This window comes from Dryobates pubescens, chromosome 2 (genome assembly GCF_014839835.1).
Source record: "Dryobates pubescens isolate bDryPub1 chromosome 2, bDryPub1.pri, whole genome shotgun sequence".
Classification (NCBI taxonomy): Eukaryota; Metazoa; Chordata; class Aves; order Piciformes; family Picidae; genus Dryobates; species Dryobates pubescens.
Window position 1 is genome coordinate 11,772,670 of NC_071613.1, and position 15,188 is coordinate 11,787,857.

At 45.4% G+C, this 15,188-nt stretch overlaps 1 protein-coding gene across 1 annotated transcript in view; it reads left to right on the forward strand.

Moving 5' to 3' along the window:
• The first annotated feature begins 5,116 nt into the window (after window positions 1-5,116).
• TGFB2 (transforming growth factor beta 2) overlaps window positions 5,117-15,188 on the forward strand; it is a 62,104-nt gene continuing 52,032 nt past the window's right edge. Inside the window, exon 1 of the mRNA XM_009900075.2 lies at window positions 5,117-5,538. Within this exon, the coding sequence (XP_009898377.1) occupies window positions 5,196-5,538 (343 nt within the window). The 5' untranslated portion in view covers window positions 5,117-5,195. The remainder of the gene's footprint in view (window positions 5,539-15,188) is intronic.

The window sequence follows — 15,188 nt, forward strand, 5'->3', positions numbered from 1 at the left end:
CTCTTCCAACAGTGTTCTTTAGTGTATGAAATGCGGCCAGCCACCTTACTTAATGGCCTGGTCGTCAGCAGTTTTAGAAAGATTATTGCTTTTGTATTTCGCACACCACATTTGCGTACAACCAAAACAATCTAAAAAGAAACCACAAATTGTAAAACCCTGACCACATAATTTTTAACTTAATAGGAAACATGAAACCTTTACGTTTAGTGAAGTAACTTTCCAGGTGTCCCTGTTTTTCTAATAAACAGTTACTGTTTATTAAAAAAAATAATAATAAAGGGGGGAAAAAAAATCAATATATAAAAAGACAGTATTGTACTGAATTAAAAGCTTCAAAACAGGTAAGTTTTGTTCTTTCCCTGCGTGCATGCTAAGGGCCCACTCCTGCTTTTTTACTTAGAAAGCTTCCACTGACAGCAACTTCACGGTCTTGGGCTGCCCGGGGAGGTGGTGGAGTTGCCATCATTGGAGGTATTTAGAAGGAGACTTGATGGGGTGCTTGGTGCCATGATTTAGTTGATTAGATTGTGTTGGATGATGGGTTGGACATGATGATCTTGAAGGTCTCTTCCAACCTGGTCTGGTCTGATCTATTCTATTCTATTCTATTCCATTCCATTCCATTCCATTCCATTCAACTACAGTCCAAAATGGACTTACCATTTCATAAAGGCACAAAGAACAGTGTCAACTGAGTTAGGCTTTAATGTGTGGTAGTGTCAGCAGCTTTTGAAACTCACATGTAATCATTACATATTTTGGAATGAATAATAATAATTAAAAAAAAACAATAAATAAAAAGCTTTTCTGGCTCAAATACAAAGCTATAATTGGGATGGTTTTGTCATATCAGTCCTGAAAGTTAAAGGTAGAATGTGGGAGCTGGGTTACCTGTGCAGAAGGGCATGTGGTGAATTGTGGTTATATTCCTCTTTATCCAGCTCTGTAGGGTACACACAGTTTGTGGTTTCTGACAATTTACTTTAGAAAGGTAGAAATGGCACCTGCTTACAGTCTAGCTTGCAGGACTTTTATGGTAAAAAACAAAACAAAATAAAAACTCCCCCAAACCCTGAAATGTGCAGGGGAGAGGTTTTAGAAATAAATGCAGGTACATCATGATGTATATCATGATGTATATGTTCCACATATTTTCCACTTACAAAATGGAAAGTTGGCATTATGAATGCTGATGTGTTTTTGAGTGATTTGGCTAGCAGGTAGGTGTTCCTTCCTGGGGGGAACCAGAGCAGCTCAAAGCATGTGTGATGGGCCTTCTGCAGCTGCTGGGGATTTAGCTCAAGTGGCTGGGGCTTTTTGGAGTGGGGAAGCCAAAGCCTGTCTTTGCTGCTGTGTGGGGAAAGTTCTGCCTGGCAAAAACATCACCATGGTGATACCAGAGAGTTTTAGGGAACCAAGCTTTCTTGCAGTGGTGAGGCAAAATGGAGACCTGCACCTGGGTAAGCCTGACACCTGGTGTCACAGTAAAAGGGTCAGAAGAGAAGCAAATGGATTATCTCGAATGTCAATTAAAAAAATGATTTTTTAAAAGTTTTTAATACTCTGAGGAAAAATTGCCAAATCAGAAGGAATCTCAGCAACTCTCAAAATCTAGTCAGACTGGTTTGCTGTCAGCCTGGCCAGATCTCTGGTGGCTATGTGGAGGGCCACTCTGGAGCTTGGACCTCCTGCACCTGTGGCTACAGGGGCAGTGTAGCTGACTGGACCCCAAGCGCAAGAGGGGTTGACAGCCTCCAGTAGGCATCTCCAAAGTTCCAGGATTTGTGAAAGTCTGGGGGCTGTTTTTGGAATAAAACTTGCAAGTATCAAAACACTTTGTTCTCTGGCACAGTTGTATCTGCAGAGGTCTCCTGAGAGGTGGTGAGCAGTTTCCTGAAGAAGGAGGTTGCCAAGTATGGTCCTCATGGCTGCTCTCAAGCCAAGTGGTGGGCAGTGCAGTGAAGTGATACAGGGCCATAGATGCTGTGTAAGAAATTTCTCCATGGTTTCACTTGTAGCTATTGGAGGAAATAATTTAATAACCCTTTTCCTTAGAAGTGTTTGTGGTTGAGGTACCTCATGTAACAGAGCTGATTCCTCAGCTGGTTAGCAGCAGAACTCTCAGATGTAACAGCTTGAGGATCTGCCCTCTAGGTTTACAACAGGTGTGTGGCAGAAGTGAAACTGGCTGAGTCTACTTGTTGAGCTTGCTTGTTTATTCGAGTTGTTTTGGAAACATTGCCGTTCCTGACACTGCAGCTGTGTTTTTGAGGTCAGTAGGAGCAGGACGTTGACCTGTATGGCAGTGAAAGTGTGATGTTGTGGCAGAGGTGTTTAATCTGGCCTTGCAGGAATTCATGGATTGAAGTGGAAAGCACCATTTACTCTTGTATCAGGAGGATATAGTCTTGGTTGTGTCTGAAGAGCTGTGCATACCCTTCAGAGTCCGTTTTGTGTACATTCTTGTAAATAATATATTTTCTTAACTTCTTTATCCCTTGAAGAATCTTGTCTTTGCTGGTACCCACGGCAGCACTAGGTTAGCTGGCCAAGCTGGTGCAGGATTCCCTTACAGCAAAGCCCTGCCAATGCAAACAGCATGCAGCAGGTCTGCGCTGCTGAGCATCTCCATCGCCCCAGCGTGCAGCCACAGCTGCTCGGGGGAAGCACTTCTCGTGAACTTGCTAGGGAAGAAAAACTCACTTCTAATTTTGGGGCTGCCATTGGAACATTCTGCAGAAAGAAGATGTTTCCTAAAATATGGCCAGGTGCATAAAGTCTTTTGTGGTGTTTGAGTGGTTTATGTCTTTCATCAATCTCTTTCAGATGGAGATGCTATCTTCACTTCTGTTATGTGTGTTGACCAGTAATACCATGGGCAATGGTCCAGCTGTGCTTCTGAATGCCTGTGGTCCTTCAAGTTCCTCTTCTACATGTTTCTGCTCTGGAAATAAGGCAGAGGTTCTTCAGAAACAGCCTTGTCCTACTTGGGGGGGGTGGGGTGGGGGTGTATGATTAGAAACTCCTGGCAAGTAAAACCTGTGATGACTTAACTCAGAATGGATTACTGGTTGAAAGTGGGTGATGGTAAAGAAAAAGGCTCCTTGATCGATTTATAAACTTAATGTAAATGTACAGGGTTGATAAATTGACCGTGAAGAAAAACCTTTATGGCATGAAGTTGAGTGATGCCTAGTAGACTTAATTTCCCTAGGGCAGAGAAGGGCAGCTGTCCTGAGGTCAAAGCATGAGCTGTTCCCCACATACACCCACTGGAGCAGACATGGATGGAGTCTGTGATGTTTGCTGTGGCCAAAAGAGGCAGTGGAAAAAAATTAATTACAGGCACAGCCTAAGAATTTGGGGCTTCAGAGTTTGTCAAGTGCAGATGAGGTTGTATTTGCACACTTCCGACAGGAGAGGAGACCTCGTCTCTCATCCCGTCCCTGCTTGGCGGGCAGCACTGATTTACCAAGCGGCCCGGCAGCGGGGAGGGCTTAGAACTGCCCAAAACACGCTTGGAAAGTGAAACGTAGAAGGAAAGCGAGGGGCAAGGCAAAGCCCGAACAGCTCCTGCTGCTGGTGCAGGGGGCAGACCCTTACCCTCAGCCCCTTCGCGGAAACACTTTCCGAGAGGCGTCAATTCTTCTTCTAAAGCAAGAGGGGGAATGTAGCCCGATTACTTTTATTAACAGGTACAAGAAACATTAAAGCCGTCCTTTTTAAGAAGGAAAAAAAAAACTTGAATAGCATTTAAAAAAAAAAAAAAAAAAAGGTAGGGCAGGAGTTGCTTTTTCTCCTCTGTTCTGGGTTGCCTCCCCTCCCCTCTCCTCGCCCCCTCACCCCGGGGTGAGGCACCTTGGCAGACAGCAGGGACAGCGGTCGGGCTACGGCGAGTTCCTCGCCCGGTTGCGCCGAGGGGAATAAATAGGCGGGCGGCGGCGGGGGGCCGGCGGAGCCCTCCGCTACCCGCAGCCCCTCCACGTCACTTCGCGGCGAGGCGAGCACGTGGGGCGGGGAGACCTTATAAATCTCCCTCTCCCTGCGCGGCCGTGATGTTATCTGCTGGCACCCGTCCCCTCCTCGCAGGGAGAGCCGAGGGCCCGAGGGCGGCGGCGGGCGGGGGGAGCCAGGCGGAGCGCTAGATCCGCCGGGAGCTGCGCACCGTACCGCACCGCCGGGGCCAGCCCCGTCCCCATTCCCGAGGGGAAGGCCGGGGGCAGAGCGGCGCTGCCCGCCGTGGCCAGCCCAAGGCAGCCGCTCCGCGCCTGCGATCCGGGGGAGGCTGTCGGGGCGGCGGCGCTGCCTCGCTGACTGCAGCGTGGGGTTGGCGTTTCGGAAGGAGGAGGAAGAGGAGGGAGCTGGAAAAAAAAGCTCTGCAGCGCGCAGCGGCCCGGGCGGGGGTGGGTCGGTGCATGCAGCGCGGGGCGCACGCAGCAGCCTGCAGGACGCGGCCAGCCGGAGGATCACCGCTGCTGCTCGCTGCCGCCGCCGGGGCAAGGGGCCGCCGCTGCTCCGCCCGGCCGTGGGGGCCGGGGCTCGGCGCAGCCGGGCGCACACGTGCGCGCCTCTGCCGGCGCCGCCGCGGGGGCTGAGCGCCGCCAGGAGCGGGGCGGTGCCGCTGCTGCTGCCCGCCCGGAGCAGCCGGGCGCCGCGGGCGCACGGCGGGGCTCAGCGCCGCGCCGGCACCCTCTGCCCCGCCGGCTGCGGCAGCGCCCCGTGATACCCAGCGCTGCCTCTTCCCCTCTCCTCCTTTTTTTTTTTTCCCTTCCTTTTTTTTTTTTTTTTTTTCTCTGCAGTTTTTGGTTTTCCAGCTGCTTCGCCAGCGCGCTGAGAACAGTCTTGCTTCCATTTACTTCAGTCGCGGGTTTGTTTATCTTGTTTGGGGGGTTCTCCCCCTTTTTTTGCTGTCCGGCTCAGTCCACCCCTGAATTTTACATATTCGTAGCAACTTGCTGCCTTTTTTTTTTTTTTTAAATTAATATTATAATATTTTTTTTCACCGACGCCTTCTGTGCGTTTTTCGATTGCAAGTCGTCCTTGCAGTCCGTTTTTTAACTGCATTTTGTCTGCAGGTCTTCCCTTTGTTTGTACACATCCCTCTTTGTTTTTTTTTTTTAATATTTTTCCCCCTTGTTGTTCGTTGCTAAAGTCACTCTTTTTTGGGGGGGCGCTGTATTTAAACACTTAAAATGCACTGCTATCTGCTGAGCGTGTTCCTCACCGTGGATCTGGCCACCGTGGCTTTCAGCCTGTCTACCTGCAGCACCCTCGACATGGATCAGTTTATGCGCAAGAGAATCGAGGCGATCCGGGGGCAGATCTTGAGCAAACTGAAGCTCACCAGCCCCCCGGACGAGTACCCCGAGCCCGAGGAGGTACCTCCGGAGGTTATCTCTATCTACAACAGCACCAGGGACCTGCTGCAAGAGAAAGCCAACCACAGAGCTGCCACTTGTGAAAGGGAGAGGAGCGACGAGGAGTATTATGCCAAAGAAGTTTACAAAATAGACATGCAGCCTTTTTACCCCGAAAGTAAGTCCTCTTGTCTTTGTGCATGTGTGTGTAATTTTGCCCCCGAGGCTTGGCAGTGCCCAGCACTGTCAAATGCCAGCCCCACGCATCATAATCTTCTTCTGCTGTTTGCTCTTAGCCTCAGCATCCCTTAGGTGGTGGCTCCTAGGGTTTCCTTTAGGTGGTGGGGGCATGCTTATTCCTGTCTGGGTGGTCAGCCATCCCCTCAGACTTGCCAGGTTTCCAATCCACTGTGAAGTCACACAGAAGTCCCTGAAGGTGCCTCTGCTTCCCACTGCCTGGTACCTGCCCAGGGTCTTGCTTCTTCCCTAGCAGTGGGCTTAGCTCCTCCACAGCCTGGTGTGCAGCCTCCAAAAAGAGCCAATATCTTTCCGCTGCTGTTTCCCTTGGAGCGTCTCAATTGGGCAGGTTTCCATCTCTCTATAACTGAAAAGAAAAGGAAGTCTTAAAAAAAAATACAAAAAGTCACTGTCCTCTCTTCTGTCTGCACCCCTCCACAACATTTGTCCTGGTGCTCAGGGAGGATAGAGACATAGACATCCTCCCTCCTCTTCCCATTTTAGCTAGCCTCCTGTTTCACTTCATAGGAGCTTTCATTTCAGGTACAGAAAAAGTTTTCCCTTCTGGGAAGCCTTGGTTCTTGGAACCTGTCTCAGCCCGTCTGCTTTCTGCTGTTTTTTAACAACCTTCTGGTGATCCATGCCACGTTTTGCACCAAAAGAATCAAAAGGATACAAATGCTCTGTGCTGACCAAATCCACTTAGAGTGATTAATAATCATAAAGACGTGCCTTTTTGTTTTGGGAGTGAAGTTTAAGTATATAGGGAAGGGGAAAAAAAGAAGGAAAGAAAGAGCACCGACCTCCCTTAAAAGAATCTAGATCATCATCATACTGAGGAAAGTGAAATACCAGAAGAAGAAAATAACTTCACTGCTCACATATCCAAACCCTAGTCCCTACTCTCTTCATTTCACTCACTTTTTTCTGCCTTCCCTCCCCCACCACTTGATGCCCTGTACGCTTGCTGTCTGTCTTGGAAAAAGCGCATACCTCTTGCTTAAATAGATAATACAGCCATCTTAGTAACTTTATCCTAGAGTTTCTAATTGCATTTTCCCCTTATTTATTTTTAGTTTAGCAAGTTGTGGCTTTGGGGCTTGCTCCATCTTGCATGTGATAGTCCCAGGATGCCAGCCAAGGTATCTGAACCCCATGCTTGGTGCAGCTGCCTTTCTTTCTTCCTTTATTCTTAAATGACAGCATCAGGTACAGGACATCCTGGCAGTCAGAGCCATTTTATTATTGTAATTATGGCACCATCTATAATAGCCATGATAAATACACTCCACCCTCATTACCCTCGGGGAAGAAATACCTTTTTTTTTTTTTTTTTTTTTTTTTTAAATATATGTATATTTGGAGCCAAGTGGGTATGAGCAGAAGGCTTCAGTATAACTCTTACCCATAGTGAGAACGCAGAAATCATGTCTATTTTCCTCATTGGTGTACTGTATTTTGCTAGTGGTTGTGGTTGAAGCTGGCACTTTGTTTTGAGACCTGTAAGGTCATGCACTGAGCAGAGGAGCAGCCACCAATGGGCAGAGGTTAGGAAGACTGATAGTAGTGCCTTGGCTCATGGAGTTGACCCTGTGACACAGACTCCCTGAGAACTGTAAAGTGCAGCCACCCTGAGCACATCTGTCCTTTTTTTGCTTCACATGAGCAAACGACAAAGAACTGATAGTCCAAAATGCAGCCGCATACTTTCCAGAAAATTAAAATATCTGTGGTCAGAGACTTGGATGGTGTTGACAAAAGGTGGATCTATTTTTAAGTTTTGTCTGAGGCCAGATTTCTACTGAAGTATCGATTCTGGAAGAGCAAGGGAGATTGCAGGTATCTACCAACAGAGTGCATCAGACGTTTGGGATCGGAAGGCCAGTTAGCAGCAGATCCAGTACTACTGTGCGAGGGCTGTCGCTAACATCAGAGTAAGTAGGTTAACTGTTTTTCCACTGCTCTCTAGTTATGCTGGATGAAGAGAACCTTTCCAAAAAAGACAGAAAGGAAGAAATTGCTCCACCATATTTTAAAGGAAGAAATTGAAAGCACAGCTTTGGCTGCCGTGGGTACTTTCTCCTAGCCATCTCAGAGTGAATTTTTTTAACTCTATAGTTTCTGCTGTGTTGGAGGGAGGCAGGAGGGAGAAGGGGATCAGTGTGAACACACTGGAGGTCAAAAGCTGCTGGAAGGAAGGCATGGGAAAGATCAGTGGTTCAGTTTTTACCACAAGTTGTTAGTGTTCAGTAACTGACTACAACTCAAGTATTACAAATATGCTCTAATTATACTCATAGTCAGCAATATATCACTGCAGATTGCTGATAGGTCTTCGTGGGGCATTTTGTAAAGTTCAGACTAAATATTTTTAGCAATGTGGAGATTTAAAAGGAAAACTATAAGAGATATTGTATATGCCCTAAGGCATATTTTGTCTTAAATATTATCCTTGGCCAACTGTACTGTATAAATACAGTAAATATGAATAGAACTGGCAAGGTGCCAATCTCCTGGGATGAATTTTAGTCAAGAAGGTATTTATGGGATATAAATAATACTGTGTCAACATTTAAAGAAGGGATCTGATTAGTTTTGAATTTACTCGTATTAATCTTTTCACATGCTGTTAGTTTAAGGCTCAAAGTAAAGTTGTGCTAAGGTTTACTGATAGTTTGCACTGAGGAAGTAAGGGGGCATCTGGCATCTGGCTTGACAGTCCACTTAAGGTTAAAGACACGTCAAGTCAGACTATATGTGGAAATACAGCAAGTAAGGGACTGCTGAACCCAAAAACAACAGGTGTGAGAGGTAGCAATGGAAGAAAAAATACTACAGGGGGGTATGGAAAAAACAAAAAGCTTTTATCTGTTAAGCATACCTGCCTGCATTGTGCTCACAACAGCATGGATGAGATATCGAGAGTCTGAATGTCTCCTAAGTCCAGTTGGCAGTCAGAAATTGTGTTGCTTTACAGAGTGGTTTCAAAGAAGGAGGTGGGTTATGGAAGCTGAGCACAATATCAGAAAAGGTCTTGTGAATTCAGTGCTGGGAGGAGTTACCTGAGTAGAAGCTTAAAACTGGTCACTCTGAAAACAGGACCACATTAGAAATTTATTACTGATCAGGGTTTCATTGATTATCTTGGTATACTTGATCTACTTATTTATTTGAGGCTGGGTGATAGCTATCATTGCGCTGCTAATAAACGGAAATTTAGTGCTAACACAGTTGAGGATTGTGACTTGCAATACCAATGCATAACTGGGATACTCAAGAAGAACAGGCAGCATGTGTATGCAAGGGCTGGGACTCAATTCCGTTGTCTTCATTCATGGCAACTTTTATCCCAAGTCAGTGAGTTGGTCCACACTGATGGATTAAGGCTAAAGCAGGTAAATTTTTAAGTGTTCTGCATTCTTGGAGATAGGCCTGTAAGTACTCAGTAGCCTATGAAATCATAGTTCTTCTGGGTTTGGGCCTGGTGCTGCACAGGTTTTAAACTACTTCAGTATGAAGGAGCCTGCACCGAGTAGTAGGACTAGTTTTCTCGGGAACTCTGTACCGTGAATATTGCTTTACATAGAACATCATTCTGCTGAGTATTCCCCTCATGAAAGACAACATTATAAACTGTCTGGGCACAATGGCATGCTTCTACTTTATCAACAAGGACTCAATTTACCAGCAATTATACATACATGGTCTCCTTGTGTTCAGGGTACCGAAGTTACTTGTGCAGGAGTGCCATGCCCCCCATCTGCTGGTACTGACTGCATCATCGCCATGCTGTTAGTAGCTACAGCTGTGCGGCTTCCGTGTGTTTGCATTTAGCAGAACACAGAACTTAATCTTTCAGGATTTCCTATAGAATACCTTATTTTATAACCCTCCAGCTATGCTGGCTTTACGGTTATGGTCTGGAGCGCCTCTTGTAGGAGGCATTTGCCAGGCATAGGCTCTGGTTTGCAGAGAAGACCTGAAGCAATGCAAAGGCTTCCCTGAGGAGAGGCAGGGGAGGAAGGGTTCCTTGCTCTTTGTTCATGTATGGCACTTACTGCATCACCAGGTGATGAAGAAAAAAAAAAACACCCAGGAAACTGCAAATAGCTTTAAAAATGGACTAGGTAATTTTCTGGACTGTAGTCCCCTACATACTAAGAGGGGTAGTAAAATAACATGCTCTTTGTGCACTAGCTAAGGGCAGCTGAAATCAGAGAGTGCTCCTCTTCCACTCCCACTCATGGGGCAGATGGTGGGATGCACCACTTGTGTTTCCTGCTTGCCTTGTGAATAATCAGTGTCTTGCTGTAAGCATGGTGTCAGGTTGGGAGAGGAGGAAGTCTCAGGCTAGTTTGGCATGGTATGTGGTCCCTGTGTTTCTTACAGAGGGCCAGGCCTACAGAAAAGTGAAATACTCTTGACCTCCCTCTTTAATGCTGCAAGAACAGAAGACATAAAAGACACAAAGGCTATATTCCCAAGTCCTTTCTGTAACCCTTCTTGAGTTTATCTCTGGTGACTGTTTTAAAGAGGCATTTTCACTCTCATTTGGTCTATGAAGAGTTTAGCTGTGCATCACAGACCCTGCCTCTCCTCACCCCACAGCCCATTGGTAGTGGGAATGTTTCACAGTCTAAGACATCTATCGTGAAATGTGCCTTTGTCTTCTGCTCATGGCTGGAGATGCACAGGGAGTGCCCAGAGTTTATGCCACCCATGCTGTCTCCAGTTAATTGCAGGACTGGATTCAAGTCGGTGATTGTGTGAAGAAGGCAAAACACCATCTTTGTTATCTGCTAGTTTTAGCCTTGGTCATCCTTGGTGCACTGCATGAGGACAATAGTAGTCACCAGGATGGTTGTGTTGCTTCAAAGTTAATGCTTCCAGTATATTTCTGTCTGAGAGTCCTGCCTGCACCAGAGCTGAGTGAAAGGATGAATGAGACCTGCTGGCTGTTGTCCTTGGTTCAGCACAGCTCTGAAACATGTACAGAGCTTCACACACATGAATGGACTCATTAACATTAAGGCTCTGTGTATGCCTAATTAGCTTCCTGAGTTGGGGCCTGGTTTATGGTGCGTTTGCAGGGATGAACAAAACCGGACAGTTAAATCCCACTCACTGCATTGAAATCTGTCATTTGGGCATTGGAGCCCAGTGAGGAGGAAATGCTTTACAAGATTTTTCAGAGAGGAGAGAAGAGGCTCTTCAGTACTCCTGCAGTCCCTGAGAAGACTGACTATCAGACAGCTAGCTTCTTTTGCTCTTGCAATGGCTGTGCTAGACTGCTCCTGTATTACAGATAAAGAGAGGAGCCCCAGGGTGTGGTGACAGAACAAGTCATGAGTGAAGACACACAAGTGTTTCTCTTCCTGTTGTGAAACCACATGCTGCACATTTTCAGGCAGGCAGTTTCTAGCTTGAGGCTAATATACTCCCCAGGTATTATTTAATGTAATACTGTGTTATGGATGCTTCTGCTGATTTGTTTAGACTAAAAAGTTTGGTCTTTTGATTAGGGAAAGTTTGCATCCTGCCTTTAACCACAGGCTGCTGCTTGTTTCTTTGTCAGTCTGTGATGTGGATTTGTAGGTACCCAGCTGCAGCATTGCTGTTAGTTGGCTTCTTGCAGTAGTATCTCTTAAGCAGGGGAACAGCTTCCCACACTTGTCTTCACTGTCCTTGCTGCTGTTAAGTGATTGTGGCTGGGCATCCAACTGTACAAGACATTTAGCTGCAAGGTGTAGAAGAAAAACTCAAAGATACGTCTGTGACAAGATGATGAGAAGTTGAAAAAACCCTCAATGTGAAGGGTTGTGTTTTATCTCCTTCCAGTGTGACCAGTTGTTTTGAATTTATGAATGACTCATGAGCCTGTTTAGTACTGTGGTTCTCTTAGCTCAGATGGCACAGGATCGGCCCTGGAGAACTGAAGTGCTAGACCTGGCTTCATTAGACCTGTCTGGTAAGCAGGTTTTTACATGTTTTTGGTCCTCTGCAAGTTGGTCCAGAGTAGAGAAGTTGCCTCTTTGGGTGGTGTAGTGTTCTTTAAACTAGCTAGATTTTCCAAAGGGAACCACACAGCAGTTCATGCACGCTACTTGGAAAGCTCCTGGCTCCTTGCCGAGGAGGTGAGGTGGGATGAGCTAAGACAGCAGTGCAGGGAGACTGCTCATCTGCTGTGGAAAGATAGGCTCCATTGAAATATATCTTGTGTTGCTGTTTGGGTTCTCTGGCATGATGCTGATTTAAGATTATTATAAATAAAGTAGAAATTATAAGCTGACCTCATAGCTAACCCTGCTTTGAGCTGGAGATTGGGATAGCTGTATCTTTCAACATGAATTAACCCTCATAATACCATGTTTTATAATACAGGGAGAACAATGCATTGTTTCAACTTCCATAGGGTGGTCTCAATTCAAGTATCACCAAACTTCCAAATATGTGCTGTGTTCTGTCAGTCTTGGAGATGCTCCTCTGTTGCAACTTTCTTGCACTCAGATGTTCCTGTTCTTCTCTCCCTCTGCACTCATTTTTATTTCACTTGTGTGACTATTGCTTTCTGCACAGTAGGTTGAATGAAAATCGAGTACTGTATTACACTTCATCAAAAGCTGTGGCATCATTTTAGATGACCTGAGGGAGGAAGAAGGGAAGTGTTGTGATGCTGACCTTTCACTTTGCTTGTTTGGCTCCTTCCCACCATATCTAATCCACACCGCGCTGACAAATACTGCATCTGTCTTGTCAGGCGAGCTCACAAATAGCCATTCATTCGTAACTTGGAGCTTCTGTAAGGCTCCTTATAGGTTGCTTAATCTGACAGTTGTGCATTTGAGCAGAGACTTTGAAGAACAGACTTTGCAGAATGACCGTGAGTTCAGTCTGACTTTGTGAAAACTAAGAGGGAGGTCTTGTGTGAAAGAGGATACTATACTAAGTGTATGAGTGCGTGTGTGCATGCGTGCACACGCGCGTGTGCATATATTTAAGAGCATTAAAACATCTGTTGTTGCCAAAGCCCAAATTGGAATGTTCTGGGAAAGATAATTTAATTTTTAGCTTCTGGATTCATTTCAGTGATGGTAATTTCAACACTTCCTGGGGTGAGTCTATCAGTGGTTATGTGCATCAAATACAGCAGTAAATCTGTCATTCTTTCCATTTCAGTTTTTCAGGCTTACAACTTCGTTATTTTTCCCTGTTTGGCTGGTGTTAGTATCCAGTGTTTTCCCTGGCTTCATCTCTTTTAAACCCTTGCTTGAATTTTAAAAGGCATGTTAAGCCTGTTGAAGTTCCTCCTCTTATTTGTTTTTGTTTATATATAGCATTTGCAATTCAGCAGCCAGTTCAACTGAAATAGTGATGGTAATTTATCTTTATCATAGTGATGACTGAAAGATAGGAATCAGAATGTGTTAGTTTTCATTCCTTGGGAGAGAAAAAAAAATCCAACCCACAAAACCCCCCAACCCTGTGGGTGGACTTTGTACTTAGGAGGCTGAATAACTAATAGATCTTAGCAGCACTGACTCTTTTGAAGTGGTCAGAGAGTACCTAGTAATTCCATACTTGATGAAGGCTTCTGCCCAGCAATTCTTGTTAATCCTGAGCCCACAGCTGTGTTTATAGGTGATCTTCAATACACCACATTGAACAGAGAACAGTGTTTGCTTATTTGAATGGTTGTTGTCAAGTATGTATAAAATGACTCTTTTGGGGGGTTTAGGCAAACAATCACAAAGATCTTCTCTATGACCACCAAGATGCATGGCAGCAAGAAGCAACACCTGCAGAACATTCCATCTTCCTAGTGATGTGTAAAAACAATGCTAGAAATTTGCCTTCTTCAGATGCAGCAGCGGGTTGGAATGGCAGAAGTAGCTGACAGGCTCAGTGTGGTTGGGATCTGGCATTCACCAGATGCTTCTAGTCCCACCTCTGGTTGGTCCCAGGTATAACCCAGCTTACCAAATTTGAGAGACAGCTCTTCTCTCCCTTGAAAGTGATGATGGAAGAGCAGCTCTGTCATTTTCGTTGCAATTCCTGGCCTTCCTGCTTGAAGATTTGATGCAGGAATTGATCCAACTGACTGGATAATACCCAAACAGAGCACTTCATGAATAACTAGTAAACAGAATTCACAGATACCTGGTGTCAGGTCCAGTGATACATGCAGTAATGGCAGTTCATTTCTTCATCCAAATACCTACAGGGGATATAGGGGATGTTTTCTCTCAGAAGGATAAGTGATATATTGTATTCTCTAACATGATAGGACATTTTAAACTGCCTGGAGATGTGTTGGATCCATGCAGATCCTTGGTGTTCTCATTCTCGCCCAATCTCTCAGAGATCCAGCCCAGTTTTCTTGGCTGTTGTAGTTGGCACTGGGCCTCCCTGGCAGAGCAAAGGCTCAATGTGTCTTGTGCCAATCACTGCTCTATACTCTCATTTTTTCTGATGCACACTTTGGAAGTGGAATAGGCACATTTCAACGTTGAGTTATGCTGAAAGATGTCTGTACATTTCATTTGTTGTGCTTGTTGCATGTTTATGTAGCATATAATGGCAGGCTGTTGCAGCAGACATATATACATCTCTAAGTTTGTAAGTGAAGAACAAGTTCCAGCTCTCTTAAAAATAAAACTGCTCTTCTGATCTGGTGGTGTGATAGGAACTGAGAGGCTTCCTGCCAGGATATACAGTTTGGAAAGCGAGGCAGCTGAGCGAGCAGCATTGTCCCAGTTAGGGTGGGTTCAGAAAAGATTGCTGAGCATCTGAGCTTTCTCTCCCTCTCTGAATCTGGATGCCCATCCCAGCATTTCTCCCCAATACTAGGAGCCATGTAGTTGGAAATTTCACATTCCCATTGCTAATCAGGGAAGGAAAGAGCCCCAAAAGGATCTAGAAAAAGAGATCTTTATAATGGTGGCCAGAGACTCAGTTACAACAATATCGTGTGTCTGAAGGAACTTACCTCCTTCCAAGTCGGAGTCCTGTTATTTACCCACTTTATTGGGAGACTTAATTTTTTCTGGCTGGAAGTGTATTTGTTGAGGTAGAGTCTGGAAAAGAATCTGCCTCATGCACACTTGCCACTAGGCCAGCTATACATATGATACAGTCAAACCTTCCCATTTTTCTGCCTTTTGAGAGTATGTTCCCCAGATTAAGGGCCCTGGTCCAAAGCCTTCTGAAAGCACTGGAAGTCTTTCCATTGACTGCAAAAGTTTTTGGATCAGGTGTAGAGTGCCGTTCCTTTGTTTCACAGACCAGCCACATCTTCAAGACATACTGGGATGTATTGGTGTAATGTGGTGCTTTCCCTTTTATTGACTTGCCATGAGAGATGTTCTTCTGCTTGAGGCTTTGCACAAAAAACCCAAAATGACCCAAAAAAATCACTTTTAAAAGTAAACACCTTAGTGTCTTAATGACAGAAACATTTGATGACAGATGTCTTCTGGGAACAGCATATGGCAGCAATATGGCAAGAATTGCAGAATGCAGAGAAGGAGTCATGAATTCATGCCCTATACTTCTTAGGTATTCCACACCACCCCCCATCTAAAATAAATGACC